Source organism: Mesoplodon densirostris, chromosome 2 (assembly GCF_025265405.1).
Source record: "Mesoplodon densirostris isolate mMesDen1 chromosome 2, mMesDen1 primary haplotype, whole genome shotgun sequence".
In the NCBI taxonomy this organism is placed as follows: domain Eukaryota; kingdom Metazoa; phylum Chordata; class Mammalia; order Artiodactyla; family Ziphiidae; genus Mesoplodon; species Mesoplodon densirostris.
In genome coordinates, this window is record NC_082662.1 from 178,886,130 (window position 1) to 178,903,975 (window position 17,846).

The 17,846-nt window shown below is 38.9% G+C and overlaps 1 protein-coding gene across 1 annotated transcript in view; it reads left to right on the plus strand.

The window, feature by feature from the left end:
- Positions 1-17,846, plus strand: part of USH2A (usherin) — a 790,488-nt gene that overhangs the window by 327,016 nt on the left and 445,626 nt on the right. Inside the window, exons 23-28 of the mRNA XM_060088664.1 lie at positions 4,798-4,899; positions 6,516-6,695; positions 7,709-7,839; positions 9,971-10,244; positions 15,092-15,295; positions 15,417-15,497. Coding sequence (XP_059944647.1) covers positions 4,798-4,899; positions 6,516-6,695; positions 7,709-7,839; positions 9,971-10,244; positions 15,092-15,295; positions 15,417-15,497 — 972 coding nt within the window. The remainder of the gene's footprint in view (positions 1-4,797; positions 4,900-6,515; positions 6,696-7,708; positions 7,840-9,970; positions 10,245-15,091; positions 15,296-15,416; positions 15,498-17,846) is intronic.

A 17,846-nucleotide genomic window follows, 5' to 3' on the forward strand; every position in this document is an offset into this window, starting at 1 on the left:
GTGTAGATCTGAGATTTAGAGGGACCAATAGCAATGCTTTGAGCCAAGGTATTTGTATGACCTCTACAAATTTTGCCAGTTGGGTCTAATAATGCCATTACTGTGATCGACTAAATCAGAGGATTGATGCCACAGACTTGTTGAAGTACCTGGCCTGTAAAACAGGTTCCTCAATCACTATGAAGTCTATCTGTATCAAAGTGTAGCCCTTGTTCTGATACCAGATGCCCTAAATATCAAACCTGGGTTTGGGCAAACTACAATTTTTTCCTTGGCAATCTTATGTCCCTTTAAGGCTAAAAGCTTTAGAAAGTGGATGCTGTCTTCCTGTGAGTAGGCTTTAGAAGATCAAAGAAGCAAATCATTCACATATGCAACAAAGTAGACCTGTAGGAAACTTTATATCATCCAGGTCAACCTTCAGGATTTACAAGAAATAAGAAGAACTCTCAGTAAAACCCTGAGCATTACTGTCCAGGTGAATTGTTTCTCTTCCCAAGTAAAGGTAAAAAGGTGTTGGCTAGCTTCATCAAGTGGAATACCAAAGAATGCACTGCATAAATCAATTACAGTAAAGAATTTGCTTCCAGTGGGAATGGATGTTAGAACGTCTGAGGATTAGGAACAACAGGGTGTCTAGGGCTAACAATGTTGCTTATTGCTCAGAGGTCCTGGACAGACCTCTACCCTCAGCCCTTAGGTTTTCTCACAGGTAAAATAGCATCCTTACAGGAATTACTACAGACATAATGAGGTTTTGAGCCTTATAATCTTCTATTATAGGCTTTATGCCTTGAAAGGTTTCTTTACTTATAGGGTATAGATTAATTCTGGGAAGAGGGTTTGAGGGATCTATTTGAATCTTGATGGGAAGGGGTGCTCTTTGAAGTTTGCCAGTATCAGTTGGAGATTTTGCCCATAAAGATGGTGGTGGCTGATTCAATAGGGACAAATGATCAGTGTTTCCAAAATCTGCTCTAGAACTGTCGGAGACAGAGCAAATAAAAGATGTCAAAGGGGTCATTTAATTTACCTGGTTGGTGATTTTGATGGCTACTGTCAAATTCTAGATTATTTCCTCCTTTTGGAAGAAAGAATTTCCAGCATGATACTTCTCCAAGAAGTCTCAGCCTAATAAATGGGTAGGGGCAGAGGAACTAAGGAGAAAAATACATGTGTCTCTCAAAGGGCCTAAAGGAAAGGGAATAGGTTCAGAGACAAGAGCCTCTTGAGATTCGTTAGAGATCCCCACTGTTTGAACTGTGTTAGTACTCGGAGGCAGAGGCTGCTTTTTAGTAGTGGGATGGAGCACTGAGTGTGTGACTCTGGTGTCAATTAGGACTGGAAGAGATTCAACCCCAATCTTGAGAAACATTTCTGTAAGCTGATTAAGACGGAGAATTGGGAAGAGCCCCTATAGTTCTTCAGAGCCTGCCACTGAGTAGTTGGAGGATGTTGGAAAGGTTAGTCAGAGGGCTGAAGACACTGAAAGCACTTAAATTTGTAACAGTCTCTTTTCCAATATCCTGGCTATTTTCAATAATACCAGAAGCTAGGAGGATTTTAGTTTCATTTAGGAGCCTTCATTTGCTATAGTTGAAGTTTAAGAATTTAGACAGTCTTCCTTTTAGGTGATTCAGCTATAGTGTGAGAGAGCAGTTTTGACAGATTACTCAAAACTAGATGGGTCATAGTTTTCCATTCCATCCTGGTCCTTTTTATTAGAAAGGAAAGATCCCACTTTGGCCCATTAATAAACATGGAATTAAAAGCTACCCAGGTGGAATCAACATCTGGAGGAAGACCAAAATTTTGCTTAAAAATAATCTGAATTCAATTGTAATCATAATGAACAGGTTCATCAGATTTTTGTGTGCAATCCTGAATTTTGTTCCAGTTGACAGTCTTTGGAAAAACCCTAGGAATTGCTCAATGAAGTCACCTAGTGATTGCTCAAGCCTGATCATATAATAAGTTAGAGGGCTGATCTCCTGGTTGTTATCCTAGAGACCTTTCAGGATTTTCCCAGTTAGCAGTTCTGATCCAATGCTGGGTCTGGCCATCACCAACAAACCTATGAATTAGCTAAGGTAAGTCAGAGAAACCAAGTTGATAAGTTTGAATGACTACATTACATTCCTCAGCAAATCTGTGACAATCTTCAGTTACTTTCAGTATATTTTTGACTGTGGCTTGCAGGTCAGCTTTAGTTCAGGGAATATAAGAAATTAAGGGTTTAGCTTCTGGAACCTCAGAAGGCTTAATTTTAAAGGGACAGGTTCTGATAAGTTCAGAGGAAAAGGGAGTGGGGAAAATTTCAGAGAAAGGGGAAGTTTGGTGAGAGGATTATTAGGGGGGGAACTGAGGGTCTAGAGGAGGCATAGGCAGTAGAGAAGGAAAGGAGAAAGATGGTTCCAGATGAGTCTGGCCATGAGGAGCTGAGGAAGAGAGACAAGATGGTACCAGAGGTAGAGCCTGAGACAGAGAAGCCAAGGAAGAAAAGCCTGAGGCGTGGAGAGCCACTCTGTCTTTCTTTATCCACATGTTTGCCTCAGTTAATCTTAATATCTCATTTTGCTGAGAGGCAATTTTAGGCTCCTAATTACATTTAGAAACCTCAACATGCCAATCAAAATAGGCATACTATTCAGTTCTGGGAATTTCTGAGATATTGTTGTCCAATTAACTTTGAGGATTCCAAAAATTCCCCATAATGGCCATTGATATTCTAAATTACCTTAGGTCAGTTTGGTCCATTTAGTTGGAAATGCACATGAGGAAAGACCACACTTTTTAAACATAAAATTGTCCATAGTCCCTGTCGGTGGGGGCTCCCTCAAAATATGTAGATAACTGGGATCTCATTACTCAGAGGTTTGTCTCCAGAGTGAAAGAATAATTTTTAAACAGCTCACAGTTCAAATCAAACTGCTCGCAACTCAAAACAGCATGCAAATTAATACCAGCCAATTCTAGGGAAAGAGTTTGGTCCTGTAGAAACCAGGCCCAAGGCTTTTCAGTCATTTCCAAAGAACAACCCTAATTCCAAAGGAATGGGCTGAAGCCTGAAAAACCAGCACAGTTTCAGTGAAGCAGCTTCGTTCCTGAAGGAACAGGCTGATGACTTCTCAGCCAGTCTTGGTTGAAACAGTCTGATCTCAAAATTAGACTGAAGTTCCAAATGAGTACTCAGGTACAGAACAAGGCCTTAACCAGACAAAACCTTTAAGCAGAACTTACATAAAGCCTGGAGAGCTTCAAATGCAAAGAGGGTGTGAACTCAGATCCAGGAGAAAGATTTACCTTCAAACTCCAGGGTTAGTAAGAGCAGTGAGCACAGTGGGTAAGCAGTGAGCACAGTGGGCTTCTTTGTGGGTACCACACCTGTTTGTTCACCAGAACTGGAGCCTTCAGGGATTTTCTCTGGTCCCCATAGTGTCCACCAAAGTGTTGACCTAAAACAAATAGACTGTCAGATATTTCTCCAGCAAAGATGAGTTTATTGGGGATCAGCAGAGAATCACAATTCAGGGTCTACAACCATGGCAAGCCAAGTGCAAGTCCCGCATGGCAAGGGAGGGAGAAAACTTTTACAGAGGGTGAACAGGAAGCCAGGAGGACTATAGTCAACAAAGTGTTCATGATTTTTCATTGGCTGAGTCCTTGCCAGGAAAGAAAAGTCTTTCTTCTTCCTGTTGGGTTTGCCTTCATTACAAGGTGTGAGAACTCTACCTTCTGGTCTCCCGACTCTATTTAATTGATGTTTCTGCTTATTAATTCATTACAGAAGCATGGAGACCAGCTTCTTCAATAATTCTAAAATAATCCAGACAAGAAATGATCATCTCTTGAGCCAGGGAAGGAATTGTGGATATAATGAGAAATCTGGATGTATTGTAAATGTTAAGGAATTTGATTGAGGTAGAGCAGGGGTTGGGAAACTACCACCTGTGGGCCAAATCCAGCCCATGCCTGTTTTTATAAAGCTTTATTGGTGACAACTGCACCCATTGGTTAGGTATTGTCTGGCTGCTTCAGGCTTTATGGTCTACAAAGAGGAAAATACATACTACCTTGCTCGTTACAGAAGAGTTTTGCTAACCCCTAATGTAGAGCATGACTGCAATGTTTGGGGCCTTTAGACTGTAACTACCATAACTAAGGTGGGCAAGTTAGTGGGAGAAGCAGATTCAGAGAGAGATGTTCAGATTTCAGTTTGAACATGTTAAGTCTTAGGTACCTATGAGGCATCCAAGTGGAAGTATCAAGCAGATTCCTGGATCTGAGTTCAGGGAAGAGTTCCAGACTAGAGATAAAAAAATTGGGAGTTGTCAGCTAAAGATGGTATTTAAAGCCAAGGTCCCAGATATAAGTAGGGCTAATTAGTTGTTTGGGCTCTGAAAAAAAAAATCCCCCTTCTCCCAAAAAATGATGGAGTAAGATAGACATTTTAACAGATTTGCATTGTTATGCAACACAGTCAAGGACCCAGGCCACTTCTGATCTTTGGCCCCGGGAGTTAGCACAGCTACCCAGCTCTCTCTTCATCCTTCTAGAGGGGATTAGGGTATCTGTGTAGGTGGAGAAAGAGATCTGAGAACGGAGGAAGTCTGGGTCATTCTGGCATCAAGATGTTGGGGTGATGAGGAAGAACCAGTGAAGAAAAGTAACCGATATGTAGAGAACCAAGAAAGAGTGGTGTCCAGAAGCCCAGGGAAAGGTTTAGTCATTCGTTAAATTAGCAGAAATAGATTATCCTGCTGAAGTTGGAATTCTCATCTCCTTTTCCATCTATAGGCTCCTCGGCCACCCTGAATGGTAGTACTGTTATTGGAGAGAACACAGGAGTGTTTGTGGGAGGGCTGCCTCAGGGTTATACCATCCTCAGGAAGGATTCTGGTGAGTTTGGGAAAGGTATAGAATTTATATGTTGTCACCACATTTTAGAATCAACTTGCATTATTTTAAAGTATGGGTAATAGTATTATTTTCTATCTCATGCTGTATTTCCTACATCAGTATGTCAAAAATTCTCCTTTAGGTCTCTTCTTTTCTAAAGGAACCATGTACTACTTGCATTTCAGTTCTTAGTACCCAGTTCTTGATATGTAAAAGGAGTTCATTAAACTTTTGCTGAAATGAATTATACTAATTTCAGTCAAAGCTATGTTAGTTAGGGATCAAAAACTTTCAACGAATTTTTTGAGAAGGATATATTTAAATCCTCAAGATTATAGTTACCTCCTTAGAAATACCTGTAGAGAAGAGAGGACTTTCATTTGGCTACTGTAGACTGGTGGAGAAGTCTCTTGAAAACATTCACACACACACACACACACACACACACACACACACACACACACACACAGATTGAAAGAAAGAGAGAAGAGAGTCTTTGTCCTAGTTCTTTGCCCACCAAGCACAATTCTTGTCTCTGGTATATCCAGGCATCAGGAAGAGAGCATACCCCAATAGCAAATATCCCTCCTGTAGATGATATCTGTCCATTATAAATAAATAATTTGCCATTGCACATATAAATTGACCTTATAAAACTTTGATTGCTGGTGAATACCTTCCCTAAGATCAGGTCATGAACTCAAAAGCTGAGAACTAAGCTTTCCACTGACCTGTAAGGACACTGCCATATGAAATGCAACCTCAGCTTCAGGTGCCTCCTCGCCCTCTCTGCTTTTTTTTTTTTTTTTTTTTTTTTTGCTCTCTAATTCTCTCATTTGCTCACTTTCTCTCTTTCCCAACTTCTTATGACCACCCTACTTACTGTATTCATAAGCCCCACACCTACCTGGTCTGGGGAGTTCAAAAATTAAGCTTAACATCACATTAATTCCTAAAAATGAAATGAAATTATTGCTTTACTTGTGTAACAGACTAGGTCAAAATGACGAGGGAACTAAACTATAAACTGTAGATTTAATAGGTAGACTTCCTTTAAATCTTACTTTTAAAATGTGTTGTTGCACATTTATTTTTAAGACCAGTGGCAGATGAGATCCCCTTGTTAGTTCAAGAGGCAATAGTCTTGCTATTACTATAAAACCAAGGATTTTGTGCAAACATCTGTTTCTGCAGATAAGATGAGTCTGAACCAGAGCGAAACATTACAATTGTTACCACCTACCCTAGCTAATGATGTGGTGTTTACATGAGTTATTAAGAAGTTTGGGGACTTCCCTGGCAGTCCAGTGGTTCAGACTTCGCCTTCCAATGCAGGGGGTGCGGGTTCCATCCCTGGTCAGGGAGCTAAGATCCCACCTGCCTCATAGGCAAAAAACCAAAACATAAAACAGAAGCAATACTGTAACACACTCAATAAAGACTTTAAAACTGGTCCACATAAAAAAAAAACTTAAAAGAAGAAATTAAAAAAAAATTTTAGTACATAGGCAGAGAGAAATATTCCCTATTTCTTTGATTTTAATGGCACATCAAATTCATTGCTTGAAAAGAGTTTCTCAGAATACATATTTCTTGATATCTCTCAACCCCTGCAGACATAATCCGAAAGGGTTTTGTGGGCTGTCTCAAGGATGTGTATTTTATGAAGAATTATAATCCCTCTGCTGCTTGGGGGCGTCTGGTTTGGCAGAGTTCTGAAGAGCAAGTCAACGTGTATAACAACTGGGAGGGATGCCCCACTTCATTACAAGAGGGAGCTCAGTTCCTAGGGACAGGTAAGGTTCTAAAATAGACACTGGTCATTACTTCGCTTGTATGTTCTTTCTTTGGTGTAATTTAATCTCTCCTGATACAATTATTTTGACCTCATATGAACCTTCTATCTCAGAAATACCTAGTTACGCCATGATGCCCATACATATATTCTCAACGTCTGAATATATAATATAAATAGTAAGACTCATAAATACATATTCATGTGTAAGATCTCTGGCAGTTTGGGGTTTACCTATGGTAGTGCCACTAATGTCCACTTGTAAGTCCACGTTTTTACTTAGAATATAGTTTTAGTCAGATGTTTCAAAGGAGTTTTGTTTTGTCAGGCTAATCCACACAATATCTGTTTTATCCCATGATATAGACTGACAGTGTTCCTAAGAGTAAAATTTCAGCTGCGTGATGGGGTAAGTAGGGCCTTAAGGGAGAGCTAGAGAATATGACCACCATCACTGCCATTGCTCCAAAGGCTGTGGCAAAGGTGAGGCGCAGTGTGCCCGGCATATGCGCCACCTACAGTCTCTGTCTAGCAGCCACCCAGGGTAAGGAGTGGAAGGGAATATGGTGACTTGGCCACCATGGCTTACTTTTGGAATAAAAGCCCACTATTGCCTGTTACATTTATAGCTAAGTTGGTTATATATTAAGTTCGTTAAACTACCTTCAGAACAGAAAGCTAAATAATATTATACTCCGTGCACTTTTTTGTTGCTTTTTCTCATCACTGTCATTATCCAGAGTTGCAACTACTTATTGTTAATACTTAGATAAACTAGTAATAGTCTTAATTGTATCCATGACTTAGTAACTTGCTTCCTCTTAAAAGGTATGTCAAGTTCATTCTGCTACTTCTGTACATTACAAGATGAATTTCTTAACATTGATCTGCATCTTCTTTTGTGAGAGATTTATTCAACGACAGAATATGTCCTAAGGTTGTCTTATGACACCCTTACGATGCTAACGATATTGCTTTGCACATGCTAATTTGTATATGTTTTTTTCTCTAAAGGGTTCCTGGAACTTTATCCATATTTGTTTCATGGTGGAGTGGACTTTGAAATTTCCTTTAAGTTCAGAACTGACCAATTGAATGGATTGCTTCTTTTCATTTACAACAAAGATGGACCTGATTTTCTTGCTGTATGTTAATTAATTTACTTAAAAATGTTAGCTCCAACTTTAAAATTAATAAACCATGTGTTTACATTATACTTAATTAGGGCTTCTTTCCAAATTCAGTTTTGCTTTTATTTTTACCCCCATGTCATTTTCACTTTTGGAATCCTGTGAAACATTTTGTATTTTAGGACCATGATGATTTTTTAAATGACCATTATACTTTGAAAATTATAATTTTAACAAAACAGGCTAAATATTAGGAATTGAGGAAATGCAATTTACCCTCCCAATATATGAAAAATGTTCCTTCATTTTCTTTTATATAATAGTGTTGAAAGAATATATATTATATATTTAATATTTCACACACACATATAAAATTATAATAGTACAATGAACACTCATGAACCTACCACCCAACCCAAGAACTAAAATATTATCAAATTTTTGCATCTACCTCTAGGCCATCTTTAGCTCATTTCCCTGTCTCCCTCTAGAGGTAATATGTAATCATAATTTTGTGTTTATTATCTCCTTGCATTTTTATAGTTTGAACATCATGAGTGAATGCCTAAAAATCTTTCTTTTAGAAATTTGTAAAAGTTTCTATGTTTAGGCAATTGCTTTAGTCCTTGACATTGTTTCTGAGTTATTCATGTTCTCCATGTATTTTTCATGGCTGGGTAATAATATATCTCTTCTCTTTTCAATGAAGTAGTGGTCGTTCCCATGTTTTTGCCTTGGTGAATAAGGCTACTCTGAACATTTTTATAGGATGTACTTCTTATGACCAGAGGGTGAACTTTTAGCGTAAGATATTAGTAGAAAGAATATGGGCTTTTGGCATCAGACAGACAAGAGAAAAATGATTATTTTTCCATATCACTCAAAACCCTCCAAAATTTTGCTTCTACATACCTGGCAGAACCCTTTCTTTCTCTTTCCCCCATATGTATCCTTTTATCTCATTTTGTACCTTTTTCTAAACCTAATGTGCTCGTACATGTCCCCATGCTGTTGAACATGTTAATCTTCCTGCTGGAGATTCTCCATGAATCATACATACTTCCAAAAACCTTACTTCAAACCTTTCCCAATTCCTAGGGAACAAAACGTGTATCTTCTCTCCGATCTCTTTGTACCCCATCCCCATCTTGTTTATAATATTACTGCACATGTTTGCCTTTGCTATTAAGACAGTGCAATTCTTGGGAACAATTTCTCTTGTAGTAGAAGGTTTACAGAACATAGTAGGGGAATCAATATTTATTGAATGAAAGGATAAAAAAATGAATGTTTACCCGATGTACTTCACAAAGATGATTTTTACATAGAAAAGCAATAATTTTTATATAGCATTATTTAATTTGTTTCATTGACATGATCTCAAATTTTTAAGTACCTTATGGTCACTAATTTGACTTCTAACAAAATAAAAACATAGTAGGTAAAATAATTATTGAGTAAAAATTTGAAGAAAAACATATGGAGGCATTTCCTTTGCCATGAAAATGTGCGTAAAATATGTTCGTATTAGAAAATGGCACTTTAATCTAAAAGAATAGACATAGAAGCAATTAAGTTAGTTAGAGATTTAGAATAGTAACACTGAAATATTGAATCAAAATACATTTTACAAATTTGAAATTGAGTTCACCAGCCAGTTAAAATAGGCTTAATCAAGCTTGACATTTCATTTTCTTATTGTCTTGTCATATTTTTCCCTGAAATTAAATTGATATAAGAAGTAGTATTTTCTCATTTTCTAAAGATTCAAATAAAAATAGAGTCATAGTTTAAACTGTTCTCTTCAGTCATTCAGTCACTTATGCTAGGGTTTAATCTTTTACCTATGCTGCATCAAAAAGAAAAAAAAATGGTTTAGCCTATGTAGTATTGCATTACATCATATCATCATTACTGGGTATAAATTTGTTTGACTCATTACAACATCGGTCATGTCAATTATAAGCTTGCAGAGTACTTCATTATGTGTTACTCCAGTTCTGCTTAGAATAAAGTGGGACATTTTTATAGAGTTCTTTCAGGGAAATTTCTTGCTTCTCTTCAAGAAGTTGACCTTCTTTTCTCTTCCAAACTGCCATTCTGAAGTCCTTTTATATACCTATTTTCTTTTTAATATGAAATACAGATGGAACTGAAGAGTGGAATATTGAGCTTCCGGTTAAATACTAGCCTTACCTTTACACAAGTGGATCTCTGGCTGGGGCTGTCCTATTGTGACGGAAAGTGGAATAAAGTGATCATTAAAAAAAAAGGTCCCGTCCTATCAACAAGCATGAATGAACTGATGGAGCGCGTGTCAGAGTCCAGAGCTCAGCCACTGATGGTGAATTCCCCCGTCTATGTGGGAGGAACCCCACAGGAGCTGCACGACTCTTATAAACACCTGAAGCTGGAACAAGGTAAACTTCATCGGGAGGAATTCCCAAGTTAGTACAGCCCTGGTCCTACCAGGTCTTGGTGGTTCTGTGTTTCGAGACAAAGCAGTCGAATCAGTCTGAAAGCAATACCTACTCACCCCTTTTCTGGAAGAATTTTAAGCTCTGAAAAAAAAAAATCAAAAAACACTTCTTCAAATAGTTTTGTATGTTGCTCTTAAGGGTGTGCTTTCATATGTATTTACAATCAATATATTTATTCTAACATATCTTCATCCAATATAATTGTAATTTATATATATGTATGTATGTGTGTACACATGTATATATATATATAAATTACAATTATATATTATTATATAATTATTATATAATATATATAATATCTTTCCTCGTATGTTTTTCTTGAACACACGTGGTTCTGGTTCTTTTAAATACTGATCATTATCTGTATTTACAGGTTAAAATATAAATTAGGTTGGTGTGTACAGCCAAGAAAAATGGCCTTAAATTCCCTGGGTTTTTTCTGACATAAATGCTCTTTGTCTTCATGCATTTCCATGGAGCTCTCATGCAGCAAAGCACATGAAAGTGTGAGTTTACTTGAATTTCAAACACACTTGTGAAAAGTCTGTGTGTCATTTATTATACATAACCATCAAGGAAAGGAAAAGTACGTGAATGTGTGACTTACAACTAAAGCATGCCTTTAACTCATATAAGGAGTTGAACATAATCAGAGAAATTATTGATTAAAAAAAGCTAACAGTAAGTGAGTTCATACTGTGTGACAGGCATGGTTCTGAGAGCCTAATGTGAGAATAAGTGGGTCAGTTCTTCATAACAAGCCCATGAGGCAGGTATTATTATCTGTATCCCCACTTTACAGATGGGGAGACTTGGGGGCAGGGAGGAAAGTAACTTGCCCAAGGTCAATGACTACTAAACGAGGGCAAACCTGCCCATCTCGGGCAGCCTGGTGTCAAAGCCCACTCTCCTTATTATAGTCAGGTGCTCTCTTTCATGGGCATTGGCCAATGTTCCTTTCTATCAAGTGGGGAAAGTACAGAAACTTCCAGCTTGCCACCAAGCATGTTCCTGTGTAGAAAATGTTCTCTCCGTATTTCAAAATCTACGCACCCTGAATGGTTAAAATTTCCACGAGGCAGTCTTTGCCTATTTGGTAAGTACATAAAGATTTAAATGCCTTGGAATAGAAAATATATGGCTAGCTCTAAGGAGACGTTTAGAAGGGTACTAGTAGGAGTTAATGAATATCTGGGGTGGAAGGCAGTAATGACATTTTCAAGGCACTTAAGATGTAACAGCAGCTAAAAATATTACATTCATATAAGGGCTTCTTCTGGTTTTCAGGCTTCTGAGGTTAGAAAGAACTTGAAAACTCTTTATAGGAGCAAAATTACTTAATTCTGTTTACATCTAGGAAAAATTCCCTGTATATTGGGCATTTTACTCTCAAAGTACACCAAAACCCATGGTTATGGTGATCCTAGAGACATGGCTAAAATTGGAATTATAAGATGATGATGATGGAAGTTTAAAACACCAACATAGACCCAAGTGGAACAACATAATCTACACTATGACTAAGACTGTGATACTGAAAGATATTTTATTTATGGATAATACTAAATTTTTATCATTGCAATATCATCCATATCAGTGGTTCTCAAACCACTTATAAAATATTGAAGTATAGTAGCTGGAACATAGTAAGAACGCAATAAAATTAGCTATTATTATTATTATTACTAGTCAGAATCCATTGGAATTACATGGAAAGGTTATTTAAAATGCAGATTTTATGCCTTTATCCTCTAAGATTCTGACTCAGATGTTTTGAATAGTAAGAGTTATTTAAATAACTGCATGTTTTATACAGTGAACAGGAGAATATTCACAATATAGAAGTGCTGCATGCACGTAGTAAATTGCAATTAAAACTAATCATGTTCACTTATCTGTATTTTTTTCAGTCCACTGTCAGTAGTCATAAAAACCTTTCCACGCTTCTCCATTAGCATCCTTTTTCAAAGACTCTATTTTGTGGTCCTACTAGAGCTATTTTTTATATCCATTAATGTTGCAATCTTCCTTGAAATCCAATGCACATGAATTTTCCTCTGTGTTTTGGAGATGCTGGGCAACATAATTTGCTGAAGAGGTACCACCTCAGATCATGGGCATTTATCTAGGACTAACACTTGGGACCAGCACTCACCTCCGGGTTGGGAGTGAGCAGGCCATGGCATATGGTCTCCCAGGTGATGGTCTGTCCAAAGCCCTGAACAGAGAGGTCAGGAGTGGGGCTGAGAGTCAGCCATCCTGTGAGCCCAAGTGTCCCATCGTTGGACCGCTTCCCCCTGAAGGGCTACTGTCTCTCTGATCTGTCAACCTAGGGTTCTAGTCCACCTTCCAGTTACTTAGAGACCTGGGGGTAGGGTAGGTGTGGGGAGTCGCTTATGATTTTCCCAAAGGCAGGGAAGCAAGAAAGGGAGACATCCCTAGTCTTCCCACAGACAGGCCCTCTCCCCTGTTTTTATCCTCACATCCCATTCATATTTTAGAGGTCGTTGGGGAGTATTTCCGGTGGGAGGGTTTCTGACGGTGCAGAGTTGGAAGAATGGCGCAGACTTTGACTAAACCTTCTGACTGCCCTGAGGGTAGTACTGTGAGGACCCCACACTAGAGCCCAGGCATCTGCACCCCCAGAGGCCTGAGGCCAGAGTCCCATTTCCTAAGGAGGATTCCTACTTAGAAACCTCATCCTGTAACTTTCTGGACCTTTTTTTCTTTATCTCCAGAGTGAAGGAAGCCTACCTCTGTGGCCTTTCCCAAATTTAAATTTGCATCTTGTGTATTAATGTTTAAGACATTTCTTAAAAAAAATTTTTTTAACATGTTTACTTGTAATAAGGTACGCCTAATGTACGATTTACCATCTTAACCTTTTTTTTTTTTTTTTGCGGTACATGGGCCTTCTCACTGTCGTGGCCTCTCCCGTTGCAGAGCACAGGCTCCGGATGCGCAGGCTTAGTGGCCATGGCTCACGGGCCCAGCTGCTCCACAGCATGTGGGATCTTCCCGGACCGGGGCACAAACCCGTGTCCCCTGCATCAGCAGGCAGACTCCCAACCACTGCGCCACCAGGGAAGCCCCATCTTAACCATTTTTAAGTGTATGGTTCAGGCATTTAGTACATTCGCGTTTCTGAGCAACCATCGCCACCATCGATCTCTAGAATTCTTTTCATCCTACGAACCTGAAATTCTGTACCTCTTGAGCAATAATGGGACATTTCTTATAAGGGCACACTGACGTTTGCCAAAGCTATCTTTCCACTGTTCACGTTTTTTTGATAGGGAAACTCGAGGACAGAGCAGTTAGGTGACTCAGCTCTGGGCCATCAGAAAATTACTACTGGTAAAGAAATTAACATCTGAATTTTCAAGCAGATGCTTTTACATTGAGCTTTATTGCTTTCAATTCAATTCACCCCACTTATTGAGTATCTACTGTGTGTTGAAGATAGACTAGCAGTATTGATCAGTCGGGCCTAAAGGAACGTGAATAATAGCAAAGGCATGTAAAAGGAAATAGGCTTCAACTTTAAGTGTTAGAAGACAGAATAACACACCATATAAATGCTGAAGAGGACAATCTAGTCATTGTTACTGTTAACTTATTTTACTGTTCAGCATTGCATTATGTTCTATTTCCATTTCCTGCCGACGTGCTTTCATCTTGAAAAGAACTAATCGTGTGTTTGGGGCCTTTCAGTCTTGACAGTGTTTTGTTCAAGAGAGAGAGTGTGTGCCCCAGTGATCTCAAACACAGTCTGTTTGTCCCTTCTTTGACAATTGTGGGCAGTTTGCTGAGCTGAGTACTGCCAAACCTCACAGAACTCATCTCTGTTTACACAAAATAGCAAGTTATTCAAAGCCACTGCCATTCCCCGGCTGACAGGATGCCCTATGGTTCTCTAAAAAAAAAAGAGCAGTGCACACTTCAAACCCACCTCCTCCACATTCTCTGTTAAACTTCCCAGAACTGAATGACCCGTGGTCATTCTGAAGTTGACTGAGTATAATACACATTCCAGGAAACCTCCCGTGTTGCTGTTGCAAGAGCTGAATTTGGTCCCTGTCATGAGAACATGAACCTAAAACTGGTGATCGTTTTGCACAGTCGAGATTGTGGAACTCAGTGAAAATGGTAGAGCACAGTCAGAGCTCCTTTGTTCCCTGATTTAACTGGGATTTGTTCTCTGTCTATGAAGTGATCATTATGGAATTCATAGCAATATCTCAGGATTTTAGTATATTTTGAGACTATATTCTTCCTTCTACTATTCATAGGAACCTCAAAATGTATTTTTCCCCAACGAGCTTCTTGAATAATCATGCTCATTAAAATACTATTTTTTGGCACTTAGACACTGACTTATACAGGTAACTGAATTTTCCGGGATTGAGGAATGTGTGGATACCCCCTCACGATAATGTGTACTTGCCTAAATTTTATTTCATGGGAATAAACATAAAAATGTGTTCCTAAAGGGATATAATACATACTTTTCAGTTGAATCTAATTCAGTCGAATTACAGTTATCAGCTTATATATTTTTTCAAAATAACATAAATATAACTATTTCCTGCAACAGCTTAGCCTGAAAAACAAGCAGGGGGAGGCATAAAGGATCTCCCAAACGAGACCTGGAAGTTTAAAAATTGTGTTTAAAGCCCCCCCTTGCACAATTTCATCAAAACGTAGTACTACAGGGGGCAAAAATGATTAGTAATTAATGACTCAAGCCCGTTACGTGACATTCATCCCTTACTCTTTGCTAGGTTTCGGTGGTTGCATGAAAGATGTGAAATTTGCAGAGGGTGCTGTCGTTAACTTGGCATCTGTGTCCAGCGGTGCTATCAGAGTCAATCTGGATGGATGCCTGTCAACTGACAGTGCAGTTAACTGCAGGGGAAATGACTCCATCCTGGTTTATCGGGGAAAAGAGCAGAGCGTTTACGACAGTGGTCTCCAGCCTTTCACAGGTAATGTGGAAATGCTCCAAATTCAATGTTCCATGTCCCCTCCTCAGCCCCTCTCCCTGCCAGCCCACCGCTGGCCTACACGAGTCATATGTTAACCTTCTGCTTCTTACTTCCATTTAAGAATACCTGTATCGAGTAACAGCCTCCCACGAAGGAGGTTCAGTACCCAGTGACTGGAGTCGGGGCCGTACAACAGGAGCAGGTAAATACCATTTATCTTAAAATGTGTATGTGCACACACATGCACACGTTGGTGCATGTAAAGAAAAGGAAAGCCTCTTACCCATGAAGCAAGCAGTATATTTATAATCTTGTGACAGAGCACGCCCTGGTTTGCAGAGGCACCCGTCGTTGGTAAAAATGCTTAGCAGATCCTTGCTTTTGATTTTTCAAGTATTTAATAAGGATTTTTTCAGGCTTGATTCTTTCCTCTTCAGATGCAGAAGAAAGTAAGTTCAGGTTGTTCTTCAAGATGAGATAGGCCCACATCGACTGTAATTTATCTAAGAATAGGAAATCTTTACCAACTGCTTAGACCCCGAAAAGCTAGTCAGGATTACCTTTAGGTAGGGGTGATAGACCCTTGCCTCTCCGGTGGAGAGCACATTTGAAACCTGCACCCTGGCTGGAAGTGGATGTGTCTTTTATCACATCATGGCAGATGTTTGCCGTGGTGCTTACTATTAGGGTCTTAGAATGACTCCCCCATGATAGAAATCGCTGAGTGGTCTAATTTTTGTTTGTTTGTTTTTTGAGTTGAATGGGGAAACAGAGGAAACGGACTATATTAGAGCTAATCTCAGATAACTGATTTATAAGTGCTTTGTCCTTCTGACAGTGACCACAGAATCTTTTCACATATTACCATCACAGGGAGGCATTTATTTTAAAAAGTTTTGTGAAATCAGTAGCCTTCTACCATTTTGGAGAAAATATTTATTTGTCAGAGAGACAAATACATTTCCATATGATTGACACTTATGCCTCTTGAAGAAAATTATCCTTAGCAAGTCACGATTTGTCTAAAGATGTGTTTTTTACCGAGATACCCTCTCATACTTATTATCAATAACAGGTTACTAACACAGGCATCCTTTGAGGAATCTTTTTAATCTAAAAGATAATTAAGTACTGAGATGGGCTACTAATAAGAATTTTCAAAGCTGTCTGCCTACAGATTTTCCAGAAGAGGCCAACTTGACACTTTTCCAGGATGATTTAAATCATCATCTATTTATAGGCAAGACAATGAACGGAATGATCCCTTAAAATCCTTTTCACATTTAGAGCTTGGAAAAAGCTCTGATGTAAAATATTCATTTGTTACTGGCATGTCCCCTGCCCCTATCTCACACTTCTCTACTTTATTAACAAGTGTACTATAAAGCCTGCTTTCAGTCTAATTCAACAACGTAAATAGGTGTCTAGAAAGTGCATCACTTACATAGCTTAATAGTCTCCATTTTGAGTACCACCGAGAAAGTATGCAAATGGAGCTCTGAATTTATAGCAATGATCTGACCACAAAGTCTTATGCCATAAATTCATATTTACAATCTGACCACAACACCAAGCAGCTACATGCTCCCAAGGGTTGGAGAATAATTGCACTATTTAATTATTTTTGAGTCAGTTTTGCTCTGTCCCTTATGAGAAGACCATCTGTTAGACAGGACTCTACTTTGCTCTGTACCACATTTCAGAACTAATAAAATCAAAATCACTCCCATTGTCCCATTACTTGCAACTTGATTGTGTAGCCTGTGTGTTTCCAGAAGTGCCCGTGGTGTTTTACCTGCTCAGACAGTGGTTCTCCACCTCTGTGCTTCCTCATATCCCTTATGTTCACATTGTTTCCCTTAAAACTGTCCTGTTTTATTGGCCTGAACAGTAAAGGCAGAGAAGGAGGCTCTTTGATGGGGGAAAACCAGAGTGATCCTCCATCGACAGGGCTCAGGAGTCCAGGAGCGGTCAAAGCCTGTCTCTCATCCATCATCCTGCCATGAAGTTCCTTGGGCTTTTCCTCAGTGTTCCCAGTGCAGTCAGCTGTGCTGAAGTCGTTACTGATCAGAACCATAGACATATCTAATTAATAATTAAAGGTTATAGATTTTTTAAATTAGGGGATTTGGCTTATAAGTGAGGTTTTGCAGCAAGTTCCTTTAAACTTGCCTCGTTTGGTGGTGTTATTTTGTGATGCTCCGAAGAAAATGATTTTGTAGAATCTCAAGGGCACCAGCTCCTCTCCCCCGCCTAAATGCAATTAGGAATATATCCTATCTGGTAGAACTTTGCTTTTTAAAAATTAGTTGGAAAAACAATTGAATTTGGCAAACGGGATCAGACCTTCAAGTACAATACAATCACCACATTTGTGATATTTTTTGGCTAATACATCGACAATATAAAAGTGTCAAACCACTATGTATAATGACAGTCTAATTATCTTGCTTCAAAGGGGTACATCATTATATTGTTTGAACTTGTTATCTGCCTACCATCCACCTCCTTCTTTATGAGTGATGTTTAAAACATGTCGGATACATTAAAT